At 46.4% G+C, this 15,157-nt stretch overlaps 1 protein-coding gene across 1 annotated transcript in view; it reads right to left on the bottom strand.

Moving 5' to 3' along the window:
* Positions 1-823: 823 nt before the first annotated feature.
* The window catches only part of LOC125643688 (ATP-sensitive inward rectifier potassium channel 12), a 59,513-nt gene continuing 45,179 nt past the window's right edge, over positions 824-15,157 (bottom strand). The window contains exon 2 of the mRNA XM_048866745.2: positions 824-9,594. Within this exon, the coding sequence (XP_048722702.1) occupies positions 8,131-9,441 (1,311 nt within the window). The 5' untranslated portion in view covers positions 9,442-9,594 and the 3' untranslated portion in view covers positions 824-8,130. The remainder of the gene's footprint in view (positions 9,595-15,157) is intronic.

The following is a 15,157-nucleotide window of genomic DNA, read 5'->3' as shown; positions in this document are numbered from 1 at the left end:
TTGTTTTGTAGGGCCCGATGCTGATCTCACTTCTTCAATGGCGTAACCTCATTGATGTCAATTGAGTCGTTCCTGATTTACACCAGTGTAAATGAGATCATAACCGGTCCCTGTGGCTCTAAAGATCTCTTAAGAAATGTCCCATTTTAATAGTCTCCTAAAAAGCTCTAAAAACTTAGAACGTAACGCCCCCCAAAATATTTAATCAACTTCCTGTCCTCGAAGCTTGACAATGCTCCTCCCCACCCCAAACCCAGCCACTTGAAACTTTGCTATCTCAATCAAGCCAGCAAGTGGATAGATCTGTTAAGCTCATGGAGAATTTCTGTTTTGTTAGCACAAGCAAGTCCCTTTTAACCACTTAGCTGCTCCCCCATGTACCAGATCCATCACCTCTGAATGCCAACTTTCCACTGAGAGATCAGTGCTTCAAACAATCATTGGGCTTTCTACTACTACAGAGAGGATGCAGGGAAACCTAGCCATGAAGGGGTTAAGAAATTTTCTTCCTTCTTTGCTCTTACTGACTTGATGCTCTTCATGTTAATGTCCTACTGATCAGCATAGCTTGCCCAGATTTTTGCTCAATGTCTGACCAAGTTTGCTGAGCATTTAAATAATATATATGACAAGTAACAAGGTAATAAAATATATTTAAAATACGATACAACCAGACAATTTTTATGATCTTTGAAATATACACCATATTTTAAATAGATCAAAATACATTTATTATATATTTAGATTATTTTCTCTATGCTATTTATATCTTTTGGATACTTTTATATTTATATATATTTAAAAGAACAGGAAAATTGGCCAGTTTTGTCACATGAAATACATTTTACTTACATATGTATATTGTCACATATATCCCAGATATATGTGCCATGAAACACAGAACAAACAGTGCTGGTGGAAATGATACAGATATACCCAGAAGGCCTGGCAACGTCTCTAACCACTATATATAAAAACAATCCTCCAAGAATGATTCCATCACCACGTAATTTTTATTCTCCAGGAAGCAAATGCTCTCTGGCAACTGACCTGCCTGAGGATACAGTATCCAATTCTCCAGCGCTTGGCACCTTGTCTACATGGCACAGCAATGCTCACTAGAGAGGTGTGAATTCTAAAGAGCGCCATGTTGCACACTAACTGGCCTACGTTGACTCTGTTGGTGTGCACTGAAAGTTCGCATTAACGTAGTACTGTTGAAACTGTACTATGTTAACATGCCTTAGGGAACATTTACCGCATGTCAGCAGGGTCCACACGGGCCAGTTAGTGCATAACACATTGGTGCAATTTACAATTCAGATCCCTCTAAGTGCACATGGCCACACCGTCTAGACAAGTCCCGACACCAGTGCAAAGTGAGCATCAAATGCATCCAGGTCAGAATGGTTGGATTGTTCACTCACTTTGTACTAGTGAGAGTGACTCCACAAGGCTCAGTTGTGAATCAGGGCACTGGAGAATCAGTTCCAGATTCCATTGTCAACTGGGGACCATTAAAGCACCAGCCAAAGGCAGCGAGGTCTGGAGAAAACGTCCATTTGGCTTTTCAGTACACACACACAGGCACATGGAGGGTGGAGCAGAGAAACAGCAAAGTCAAAGACAATGAAGCTCTTTTCAGAACAGAAGAACATGAAAATTCAACAAATTCTCTCTGCATCACCATCTGCCAGTTGAGCTCTTTGGAGGAAAATGGTTCATGATGGACCAAATCAGGATGTTCCTTACTCAGGCAACGCTCCCATTGATGTCAGTTTGAGAAGGCATGAATAAGGGCTTCAGGAGTTGGCCCTATGGCTCTGATTCACCCATAGCACACCCACAGGATTAAGCAATGCACTTAAGCATGCACCTAACTTTAAGCACATGCTAAAGTGCTTTGCTGAACAGGGGACTCAAAGAGGATTCTGCACTAATCGTAGCTATTAGAAGATGGGCCTAAAACGAATATCCAGATCGAAATACACCTGAAATTTTTGAGAGTTTGGGGTTCTCTAGATCCAAACCCAAATCCACATTTCAAGGCTGAGCTTTAATTCTACAACCGGACAAGCCACACCCAAGATCCCAGCATCCCTGAATTGCGAGGGGTTTGAGAAGTGGCTCCAGCTCAGACGTGTGCAGCTTTAGGCTTCTCTCTTTTACATATGCTCTATAGACTCACTCCTGCCTTTTGCAGTGCAAGGAAAAGAGGAGTGACTCTTTTGGTCTTCAGCACAAGTGAAAAGAAAAGAGCAGGAAAGTTTAAAAATAAACACATTTGTTCTGCCTTATTAAAGATAGAAAAGGTGGCTTTGAATTCATCTCCTACAAAAGGTTTGAAGGTCAAGCAGGCACCAAATCTCAAATGGTTACAAGTAAGTGATTGTCCCAGCCCTAAAGACTAAGTGCACTAGATTAAATAAGAAGCAGCTAAGGCTGATCACAACAGTTTCCATTCCCTGTATGCAAGCAACAGCTGAATTATCCTGTATACCCGATCATTTGGAAAGAGCTGGGCTAAGAGTCACCCAGAAACTATCCAAGGAGGGAAGGGAGACCTTCTGCCAACCCCTGGGTGGGAGGGATGGGGATTCGATTTCCCCATTGCAGGCTGAGCAGCCATTGTTCTGCAAAGCCTCAGGGTTTAGCTGTATTTGAGGAAGCAGGGAATATGCTCTTGAACCAGGGATCTTAGGATAGAGACCAGTTTCCGCTTTCACAAGTGCAACCTGACTTCCCTGGGGCTGCACCAGTGGAAATGAGAGCAGGATCTGGCCTAGGGTCCCAGCCAGCCAATCAAATTGATTCCTTTCCAAAGCAGCTGTTACTTATGTAAATTTGCTCGAGCCCTGACTAAGGGAGGGTTTATTATATACAGACGGGATGGCAGAGAGGACTTGGTGGGTCATTTCCATCTCTGATGTCAAAGATTCTCTGAGGACCAAGAACTCACACCAGGGAGTTAACTAGACATAACCAGGGTTTTAAGCTTCAAGGAAATGGCTGGCAGGTGTTCCGCCTAGCAACCACTTCACCTGCTCTGCTCAAAAAGCCCTTTCCAGAAAGGTGTCGGTCTCCGGTTGGCTATGAAGGTCTCCTACTTGTCCCTGAACTCAGGAAATTAAACACAAACAAACGAAACAATCCCACACACCAACCAAAGAAACACAAAGAGCTTGGCAGAGATTGGACCAAACATTGTCCAATCACATGGAGAATCCCGTCTTGCTTGGCCTGTCAGGAAATCCCTGAGTCGGGCTGAGATTGGTGTGGAATCCAGGTTGAAGACACCAGGACTGAAGTTGATAGAGTATCTCTTCACATGGCAAATTCTGCTTTAGTTGTACCCGTGTACATCCAGAGTAACTCCGTCCAGTGACTCCTGACCTATTCCACTCCAGCCCTTCAGCGTGGTGTCACATCCCTCTCAGAAGGCTGCGCTTTTCAAAGGCAAACCCTCGTTCATTAATGGGTTGGCCACACCCAAGACCATACCCAGGGCCACCCCTTTTAAGAGCAAAACACTTTTTGCGTGACTGGCTTGTCGACACATACAATGTGCATGAAGAGCGCTCTCAGCGTGGCCTTTTGTAGCCTGCTCACTGCATCGCAAGCTTCTTGACGGGTGGGAGGTGGTCCTCTTTACAAATGTCAAATACACAGACTTTGTTTGGCTTATTTTCTTTTTGAATGTTTGCGTTCTGATGCAATAATGCTATTAGCGAGAGGAAACTGTCGGGACATCCTTATATTGCTCCCTGATAGTTGTAAAAAGACTGACCAGCTATAGCACTCACAGGTAGGCAGAAAAAAATATCTATACATTATGTAACAGCACATTCCATCTCTCGAACTATACATTATATATAACATTACTCTCTGGAGCTAGCTCTTCATGAGCGAGATGTTCGGGTTAGGGGGCGTGTGAACAAGAGTGAGGAAAAGTCTTTGAAATTCAATTCACTAGGGCTGCATGGGTTTTCCACAAGCTCGTTCACATCCTCCTATGCAGTAGATTAAAAATATGTATGTATATATTATTCTATTCTCCCAGGTGGGACTGTACAATTATATAATATTTTTTTTAAAAGCAATAATTTACTTAAAGACATCTCTATTTTTTTCTCTCTTTTCAGTTTTATATACAAATATTTACCGTGATATATAGTACGAAAGGAACCTGACAGCAGCAAAGTTGTGCATCTTTCTCAAAAGAACCTAAAGCCACCAAAAAAAGCATTTTAGAAAAAATAAAAATAAATAAATAATACCCGCAAGAAAGATCCTTGCCCTCCCTCCTTCCCCAGGGCAGGGAAGGGGGGGGGGGATCACATCTGCATTTTCTGCCTTAGAAACACAAAAAAGTTATGCCTCTGGCATGGGGCTTTGTAGGGTGGGTGTGACTATGTCTCTATGCAGCCGTGCCCATCTCTGATTGTGTGACCATATGGCTCCAGTTACGCAGGGGACAAATTCTCAGCTCTGAACATTTTCAGGGCACTGGACAAACATTGCCCATCCTGCACTGGCATACACTGATACAGAGTTCCCATGACATCAGTGACATTGCAACAGTTGCCAGCCTCCAGTCCTGTCCTGGAGTCTCCAGGAATTAAAGATGCATGTTAAATTAAAGACTGTGTCATGTGATGAAACCTCCAGGAGTACGTCCAACCAAAATTAGCAACCCTACCCCTGCAGCATGGGTGACAGTCACATGAAACAGTTAATCTTTCCAATCACCCCTCTGAAGCACCCTGATTTTACAGGTGGAATGAGGGAGACATATTAAGAGACTTCTCCAAGGCCACATGTCAAGTCCTTTGCAGAGCTGGGATTAGAATTCAGGAGGCCCATGCGTTAGGCCAGACGAAAATAGTCACAGCCGTGCTGACATTTGTCAAGGAGAAGCAGATGCTTTCTCCCCCCTTCCTCCACAGAGCAGGACTGCACATCATTTAGGAAGCCAAAAATAAAGCAGCCCCTTGAGTGAGCAGCATGGAGCTTTCAGTCACTGCTTGAAAGGCTAACGGATGCTGAAAATGGTACCAGGATGACTTGGAGGAAAACTCCCCGGAGCAGTAACTTCTGTTTTGGTGACCTCTCCCGTTCTTTAGAGCTAATTGTTACCATCCAAGCTGCACATTCCAGCCAGTGCTTTGTACGCAGCAGTACAGGAGGGCCCGTGCAGCACCCGAGAAGCAGGTCTGCTGACGAAAAGGTGGGAGCTCTCGCAAGAGAGACAGGTGATCTGAGCACAGGACTAATCCTGTCTCTGACACCAACTCCCTCAATGGCCTTGAGCAAGTCCTTTAACCTTTCTGTGCCACAGGGGATGACAATACTTAACTCCTCACATGCACTGGAGGAGGCTATGTACATTACTGTTTGCAATGCCCTGGAAAGATAACGAGAGCTGAGTGTGGGTAATGAATGATTTGGCTGATGACCACATCTCAGGGCCCCCCCTTTCATTCCCTCTTTCACTGATCTGGATGCTACAGCAAATGAATTGGCTAGTGGGTCTGTGCACCCACCACTGCCCTCTGTTGGACAGAATAAAAGCTGTGCAACTGTGTGTCATAGGCACTATACTGCCAATAGCTACTAGAGTTTCTCCTTTAGTTGAAGTGGGAGGAGTCTGAATTTTTAGAGCAGGAGTTTCTGAACTCTACACTAGCTGTCACTGGGAAGTTCAGTATGTAGGAAAGTGACAACTGGCCACATGAATCTTAGGCCACTGGGACACAGGTAATGATTGGCCCGGTAATGATTTCATTCTGATTTTAGATGGATCCTTTCTCTGCGCAGTGCTGGAAATGCCCGATGTCCTTTCCCTCTGGGAGCAAAAGCTCCCACGCAAGTACAGGCATGATCTTTTGTGCCTTTTGGAATAACAAGCAGCCGGCAATCAATAATAGCCTGTAATGTGTGCAGTGTGGGCCCTGTTTATTGCCCGTGATCTGTTCTGTGTTCTTGCTGCATGGCTGAACCCATATGGAGTGACACATGACATGCCGTAAGGCTGGAGGGAGAGTGCTTGACTAGGAAACAAGTCAAAGCAGGGATTCTGGTGCTGGGGAAAAGCTGTGTACAGCTGAACAATTTTGCATCTCTAAGGCATGGGACCCCTGGTTTGAGAGTAGGTGAGGTTTGAGTCAGAGAAATCATTGGTTCTCTTTTTTGGCCGTTGCACGTAGCACTGTCCAGTGTCCAATTCATCAGTTACAAACACGCTCAAGAATAGAATAGACGCTAATACAAGGGAGGGCAACCAACGCATTGTGAATTTTGCTCTGTGCAAAAGGACCAAAAAAAATAGTGCACATAGGTTTTCATGTTTAAAACAACGGAATTGTTTGTGGGGGAGGGAGAGTCAGACTTTTGGGGAAAATGGGCAATACCTGACTTCTAGAACTTCCATTCCATTCCTTAAAAAAATAAACATTCTGAATGGTCCCACTGGAGATACGGAGGCAGATCCAAAGCTAGTGTAAATCTGAAGTGAATAAGTAGACGGCTGCTCCATTTACACCATTTAAAGCAGGGGTGGCCAACCTGTGGCTCCAGAGCCGGATGCAGCTCTTCAGACGTTACTATGCGGCTCCTTGTATAGGCACCGACTCCGGGGCTGGAGCGACAGGCGCCAACTTCCCAGTGTGCTGGGAGGTGCTGACTGCTCAACCCCTGGCTCTGCCCCAGGCCCTGCCCCCACTCCACCCCTTCCCGCGCCCTCCCCTGATCCTGCACTGCCCTTGCTCCTCTCCCTCCCCCCCCCCCAGAGCCTCCTGCATGCCACGAAACAGCTGATCGGGAGGTGTGGGGAGGGAAAGAGAGGTGCTGATCGGTGGGGCTGCCGGTGGGCAGGAGGCGCTGGGAGTGGCGGGGGGAGCTTATGCGGGGGGCTGCTGACATATTACTGTGGCTCTTTGGCAATGTACATTGGTAAAGTCTGGCTCTTTCTCAGCTCAGATTGGCCACCCTTGATTTAAAGGCTGGCCCATGAGGCCACTTTTCATTCTCAGTAACAACCCCACTGACTACAAGTGACTCAGAACAGAAGCTTGCTCCTTAGCTACTCAACGGAGCAAAGCTGATTTACCCCAAACGAGAATCCCGCTCATTTTAGCCAAAGGTGCAAAAAACAAAATATCAGTGCTCAAAAATGATAACCCAGCAGACACGCTCAATCCCACTCCACCCCAAAAATAAATATTTCCATCAGCGTGTTCATTATTATTCTTAATTATTACTATTATTAATTGTTTGTTTATCCCAGAGTCTAGCATTCCCTGTGCTACGTTGCCAGTAATTGTGCTCCTTGCTTTTGCTGCCACTGGGCTTCTGCCCGTCAGTGCTGCGACCCGGTTACAAAGCTTTGCCAGCCAATAACCAGGAGGCAGCCTGCTGAACACCCTGGGAGTCAGCCCTAAAACAATTCATGCAGCTTCTTCATTGCCTTCTTTGTTTTACAAATATATCGAATCACATTTTGAATGTATGATTATTACACTATTATTATTGGTAAACAATCTCCCGGGCACTAAGTTGACAAATTCAAACCTCATTTCCCTTCCCCCAAATTGAAAAAGGAGTACTTTACATTACATGTTTTCAAGTGTCGTTCTTGTGCAACCGAATCACATCTCCTGCCAGAAATATATATAATGTTTGTGTTCAGTTAAAAAAAACGAAACCAACCAAAAGGATTTGTTTCCTGATATTTCCTCCTTTTGAACCTCGCAGAGCTCAGCTCCAGGGAAATGCTTTCATTTTCACAGAGTGAAAGAAAACAAAATCACCAGCTCTCTGCGTGCAAAGAAGGTACTCCTGCAGATCCCGCCCCCGGTGTTCTCCCTTATCTGTGCCGCCATACTGAATCTGCTTCCAGTACATTTTCTAATAGCTTTATCAACACTGGAAGTTCAAAACACTCTGTGGCCTGCTGTGGTTTCCTATCACAGACCGGTCAGTGGTTATTGCAATGAAACTTAAAACTACAAACAATACTAATTTCTCAAGCATTCCTATGGCACTTGCATTGTTCTGCATAAGTTGAGCAGGTGGTAGGGGAAGAGATGAGAGGAAAAATAACCTCAGATCAGTTAGCGGAGGGGCCCTGGGTCATATTTCTGACTCCCTTCTATATGACCTCTGATCCAGTGCTATCGTGGCCTGAAGCCTGTCAAATTCATGCCTGTTGTCCGGGTTCAGGTCATCCAGACCCCTGCTGTCATCATCCTCCTCCTCCTCCTCCTCATCACGGCTCATGAAGGCCAGCTCATTCTCGTAGCAGAAGGAGTTGGTGCTAGGGAGCAGGAATTTGTTCTCCACCAAGTCCTTAGCACTGCAGCGCGGGGTCGACGGCACCTCGTAGGTTTTGTGGAAGTGTGAGTAGTCTACTTTGTACTGGTTTTTCTCCTCAAACAGGACGGGCTCAAAGCGGTGGCCCCACAGGATCTCGCTGGCCAAGTAGGAGCTCCGAGCTTGTGTCGTCATGGCTGTGGCTTCTACCATCCCTTCAAGGATCACCACAATTTCAAAGTCATCTGTTTCCAGGTCCTGGTGGCTAATTCCAAACAGCGGGCTTTCCTCATTGATCTCATGAAGAATAGTGATTGGCGACACCAAGAAAATACGGTCCAAGCCTTTGTCAAACCCAACGTCAATGTCTATTTGATCAAGGGGGATATATTCCCCCTCCTCGGTGATTCTAGGCTTAATTAACTGAGCTCTCACATGGGCTTCCACAATGTGGCTTTTTCGAAGGTTCCCTACTCTCCACATCAGGCAGAGCTTCCCATCTCTCATGGCCACAACAGCATTATGGCTGAAAAGTAACGTTTGGGCCCTTTTCTTGGGCCTGGCCATCTTTGCCATGATTGCCCCAATCATGAAGGAGTCGATTATACACCCCACAATGGACTGCACCACCACCATGAAGACGGCAATCGGGCACTCCTCTGTCACGCAGCGGAATCCATAGCCGATCGTCGTTTGGGTTTCAATGGAGAACAGAAAAGCAGCCACAAAGCCGTTCACTTGAAGAACACAAGGCTTGAAGCTGTCATCCCCGGCTGGGTTTTCTAGGTCTCCATGGACAAGTGCAATGAGCCAGAAAATCAGCCCAAATAATAACCAGGACACCAGAAAGGCAAGGGAGAAGAGCAACAACATGTACCTCCAGCGGATGTCGACACATGTCGTGAACATGTCAGCGATGTATCTTTGAGGCTTGTCATCCATGTTGGTGAACTCGACATTGCATTGGCCATTCTTCTTCACGAACCTATTCCGGCATTTCCTCCTGGTGTGGATCTTACCGTTCCCAAAGCCGTTGACTCCTGGCATGGTGGTCAACCTCAGCCCGTCTTCCTCAGAGGATACTATGCTGTATGCGTTGACTCTGCCTTTGCTCATCCCTGAGTCAAGCATGCAGAGAACGTGAAAGGTCTCCTGACACCTTTTCTGATGTTCCCCTCCCCCGTCCCTGCCCCCCCTCCCCCCCAAATACTGCTGTTGCAGAAGAGAAGTCCAAGGCTGCAAAGTCTTTGCTGCTACTTCACCGAACAGATCCAGTGAGAGACTCTGCAATGAGAAAACAAAGACACACGTTACCACTCAGACACAGAACCTGAGCAGGGCAAAATGGAAGCAAATATGTGTTCTCTAGTGTTGCTGTATGAAACAGCTGTGTGCTCCTCCCCAGAGGTGGCTGCATTTCGGTGGTGGGTGAAGTGACTTACTCTACCTCTAGGGGCATTCTGGGCCTTTCCTAGTGAATTAAAAGAGAGAAATTAAGAGGTCCAAAAGACTGCTCCTTTGTACTGCATAAGTGAGCACTATAACTGGGAAGATGCTTGAGAGTCTAAGCCATGCAAAGGGACAAAGACCGGCCAGCAAGCATGCAGATTCAGGAGGATGGGTCTTTCAAAACTACCTCTTCCCCTCTAGTGCTCTCTGTTTTCACACAGGGGCCTCTGGGGGAAGGGTACTGGAGAGAGGAAGAGGAGAGGGAAGCCCGAAGGCCAGCATGCATTCCTCCATGAGTGCGCACAGATATTAATAAATAATCTCTAGCTCTTAGATAACACTGTTGATCAGTAGATCTCAAAGTGCTCTAGAAAGGAGCTCAGGATCATATCCCTGTGTTACAGATGGGGAAACTGAGGCACAGGATGGTCACCTGGCAGCTGAGCTAAGGAGAGAACCCAGATCTCCTAAGGCATAGTCTAGAGCACTATCCACTAGCCCACGCTGCTTTTTGGAGGTGCACTTGAAAAAGCAGCCCATCAGTTCCCATCTCATGAGCCAGACAGCTCTCTGCCCAGCACAGCACAGCGACAAAGCCCCTGCCTTCCCAAGCGCCAGCTCTCATGAGGTCAAAGGAATCCACAGGGAGCTGCCTGAGCCCACCTGGCAGCCTCAGCAACTGGAGGGGGTGGGACACCCAGTGACACCCGGGGGAGGCAGCGACCAGATCCGTCCCGGAAGGGGCTTGCCGCAGATAGCGCTGACAACTCATCCATTAGGCATGTCAAAAATCCAACAGACACTGGCAGTGGGGGCAGCATCATTCACAAAATCACTGGGTGCCATTTGCTCTCCTGCGAATCAACCACATGGATTTGCCATGCTGGGTCAGCTCATCAAGCCACCTCGTCCAGCAGCCTGCTCTGGCCACGGACCAGTTCAGAGGATCCTGGCTGGGCACTAGCCAGATGTGCAATACTGTACACGGAGAGAGGTGGAGGGCGGGGGGGATTCTTCCTGACACCCCTGTTCCCTCCAGACATGCCACTGCTCTGCTGATGTCTTGAGACAGGAGCAATGTCATGGAACTCAGCTGGCCAAGCTGTACGTGTTAGTGTTTACCTCACAGGGCCAGCAAGTTCAATCGATCCAGTCGATTCCTGCAATGAGTACTAGTGCCCGGGGATACAATGTAACAAGCACACCCTTTTCCATCACATTGTAGGCTGGGGATTGGTTGGCTGGCCCAGCATCACAGCAAGAGGAGCAGTGCCAGACGCAAGCTGCCTGTGGCTAAATCACCCATCTCACAAGGCTACAATGATTTCCTTTGAAATGCATTTTGCGGTGTCCAGTTTTGGACCCAGCTCTGCCAAAGAAACACGGCACCACGCATCTGCAGTGTCATCAGCCTGCAGATCCTCAGCCGGTACCCTCAGGGAATCCACTTGGGCTTTGCAGGTGTTGGGAGCAGTTCAGAGTCGGAACGGTCTGTGAGAACCCTTGTAATGCAGACAGAGATAGCCGTGGAGTGTCATCAAAAGGCTTAAAAAAAATAATAAAAAAATTCCTCCGCCTAAATAACAACACCTAGAACTTTTCATCTTTAACAAATCCTTCCAATAGTCCTATCACATCACTATTATTACACCTATCGTACAGTTGGGGAAACTGAGGCAGCCAGGCCAAAGTCACCAAGGGAGTCTGTGTCAGTGTGTGTGTGTGTGGGGGGGGGGGTTTAGAACTCAGGAACTCCTGACCTCTCAAGTGCTACACTTAAAACACACCGCTTCTGAAAGAAGAGGAAATCTGACTATACCACTAAAATAATTCCATACAATATAACAGGCCTGATTCTTTTCCCACTTATACCAGTATAACTCCATAGACTTGGTTGTAAATACTGAAGTCTACTATAGTACTTGTCTTCCAGGTGTCTCAAAACACTTTACCAAATATCACGATCACCAGCTTACAGATGGAGAAAGTGAGCAGGGAAGAAACCTACCCAAGCAGCAAACCCGTAGACAAGCTGGGGCTAGAACCCAGGTTTCCAACTCCCAGTCTAGCCTCCCATCCACTAAATTACAGGGAGACAATGTGGTCATGTAACTGAGTGGAGAATCTAGCTCAGTATTTTCCTCTCCTTCTTTCACACAGTAAAATGGCACATTGCAGCTTCCATTGGACAGGAAACGTGTAATGTCACTCATTATCTCCCCTGTCATCCGTGCATTGGGCCAGGTCTATGGAAAACTATAGGGCTAGGAATTCCTAGTCAACCATCCCTATGTAGGGTCGGGTTAGATACAGAGATAAGAGTGTTGCTTCCTGAGAGAGAAAGATATTTAATGACATTGTTACTTAAAATGTCAACAGAGTGAGCTAGCATCCCCCAACCTTCTGAAAGCTGAGCCCCCGTCCAGGAAAAATAAAGCAATCACCCCCTCCAAACACACACACACACATCTTTAGCCCCCTCATGTGTTGTTAAAGGCCTACACAAATGGAGTGGTCACTCAGAGTAGATTGTGTAGATCGTCCTAATCTGAGCTGTCTCCTCCTTGCTTACATGCTGTGATGAGCAGCGAGACAGTTAACAATGCTGGTGTTTGAAGCATCATCATTGGCATCTAAGTTAGAGCCCATTGAAATGAACATGGCAGATCACACCACAGAGCTTGTTTCAGGCTCCCTGCAGACTCAGGCAGACATCACCGCGTCAGTTGCACTTGGGTCACGTTTTCAAAGTTTTCTTCTCAACCATAACAGCTAGAGACTTTCTCTTTTTTTTTTTAAATGAAAACTGAGACCCTGGAGAACAAAGGAGAGACTTAGTCTGTGCCCCTCAGCTAGTCCGATAAGTCTCCCCCCAGGGGGATGCACCCCACACTTTAGGAAGTGCTGAAGTAGGTATTTGTCATACCAGGCAATAAAGGTTTTTACCAAAAGGGAATGTCAATTAAACTACTACATTGAGCTATTGCTGCTCTATTTACTAATTATTTATACATTTCAGAAGCTATTAAAATAATAGAAAAACTCCATGCTAAGACTCATAAAGAATAGCTAATAATATTTCAGAATGTGGGCCTTGGTTCTCCACTGCTGGTTTTATGCCAATGTAACAATTCCATGGAAATCCCGCAATGGAAAATCAGACCCTGCCTGTTGTCAATTTCTTCTCAGAAAGAGAAATGGCCTCAAGACAAGCTAGGATACAACACTAAAAATTAGTCAAAGATGCTCATAAAGGGAGGAAAAAACACCGTCAGGCTGAACAATACCAAGCCTTCAGTATTGCATCTAGTGGTATAATTAAACCACAGCTAAATCAAGGAAAGTAAAATGGATCTGAATTGGATTTATCATACAAAGTGCCCCCACAGTTTTGATTATCCATGTTTCATACTTCATTTAGCTTGGGTTTTTTGTATGAAGAAGATTGAACAAAATGTCACTCTAAAGTGGAGTGTTTTTCACATTTTCGCAGGGGAGCCTTGGGATATGCCTGCGATGCAGGCAGGGAAACGGACTGTAGCCCGCACTTTTCCAAACAGCTCAGTCCTCGCCATCAGGGCCCAGTTTTCCAAACAGCTCAGGACATCAGAGCCTGATCTCTTTTGAAAACCTGGCCACAAACGTGACATTGGGAGCTGCTGGGGGTCGAATGCATTTGAAAATCCGGCCATATATTTTGGTGCCTGATTGGGAGCTGAATGCTTTTGTCAACCTGGCCCCAGTTGTGGGTAGGGCTGCCACCTCTGAGGGGTGAAAAAGCCAGGACATCCGGGATGATGCTGAGCCCATAAAACGGGAGAGTTGGCAGCGTGCACTGAGCTCCCTTGCAGGTTTCCTGGGCACCGCGCTACCTCAAAAAACGGATCAGCCTAGGAAAGCCAGGACTGGTGGCAACCCTAATTGTGGGTGATGAGTATTTGAAAATTTGCCCCTACAAGTGAAACTGACCACGACTAGCGTCAAGCTAAGTAAAATGCAAAAACAGTCAGCAAAACCCTGGATGGGTGAAAAGCAAATCAGATTTCTCCAGCTCTTCCAGTGGTTCCAATCAGAAGCAGCCTTATTTAGTTGGCCAAGGGAAGGACACGTGCTGTGTTATTATATTGACACTGTCCCTTTGATTGAAGGGAAGCTTGACTGCCAAAATGGAATATTGCTCCCTCGCTGGCCAGGCAAAGGGTCCTTTCTTTGAGCATTCTGAACAGCCCAACCCAGCCCATCTGAACCTTGCGTTGCTGGCGTGGGGGACTCACTTCCTGTATGCAGGATGGATGTGGTGGGGTTGGGCGAATACAGTCATCCTTGTGCCAAACAGCATGAACCTCATGCTTTTGTGGGAGCTGACTGTGGGGTGCCCTAGTTGAACAAACTCACTGGATAAAACCCAAGCCACTGGGGGGCATTCTGGGGCACCTCAGGACACAGCCTGCTCAGTGAGAAATGAAAATGGCAAGAAAAGGGGCCTTTCCTGAGAAGACAGGTAGCCTTCTCCCCAGTTGGTGTCGAGAAGGATGTGAGCCTTACCACGCTGCCCCCCAAATATAGAAAAAGGGAAGCACACCAGCTGGCCACCTGTGTAGAGCCCCGTTATGGGAATGTGTGGATTGGAAATCCCTAGAACGTGGCTTGGTGGAAAGGGTACGAGGGACCAATGCCAGATAAGAAGACCAGTGGCCTGGGTTTGGTTGAGGAGATCGTTCAGTGGGGACAAGGCATAAGTGATTCTCAGAACTGGATGATATTTGTATCTTTAGTGGATTGGACTGAAGTGCCCAGTACCTTGCAAGATCAATGCAATAGGAGACACTAGCCATGTGTCTTTTGGTCAAAGTCCATTCATCCTGGCGGTTGCCACAATTTTCCTTGAGAAGAAACTCAATCTTTCCACTAGTAACCAGCTCTCATTTAGGACCTGACCCTGCAAACCTTACACTCGTGCTTAATTTTAATGGGATTACTCCTAGTGAGTAAAGTTAAGCCAATGAGCAGGTGTTTGCCGGATCAGGGCCTGAGATTGTAAATTCCTTGAAGCAATGTCTTTTGCACAGTACTGAGCCCACTCAGGAAACAAAACAGAATCATAATATTAATGCTGAGAGAATAAACATTAGCTCCCTAGCAGGGCTATTGATGTTGAATGCAGAAATGTTTGCTTACACGTTTAAATCGAGTTATAGATCAACCTGAAAGCTAATGACTTCTGCCACGTTGTACCAAACAAACCCCCCATGATTGAGCCATTTCCCACAAAGTATCTCAAACAATTTGCCAACTGAACTGCTAATTTTATATTTTTTTAAATAGGAGTAAATGTTACAATCTATCGAGCACCCAGCACTACCAGAGAATCTGTTCGGTGCAGAGGAGGTCATTAGTT

This window comes from Caretta caretta, chromosome 10 (assembly GCF_965140235.1).
Source record: "Caretta caretta isolate rCarCar2 chromosome 10, rCarCar1.hap1, whole genome shotgun sequence".
Classification (NCBI taxonomy): domain Eukaryota; kingdom Metazoa; phylum Chordata; order Testudines; family Cheloniidae; genus Caretta; species Caretta caretta.
The sequence above is the reverse complement of the archived record's forward strand: the minus strand, read 5'-3'. Positions and strand labels throughout refer to the sequence as shown.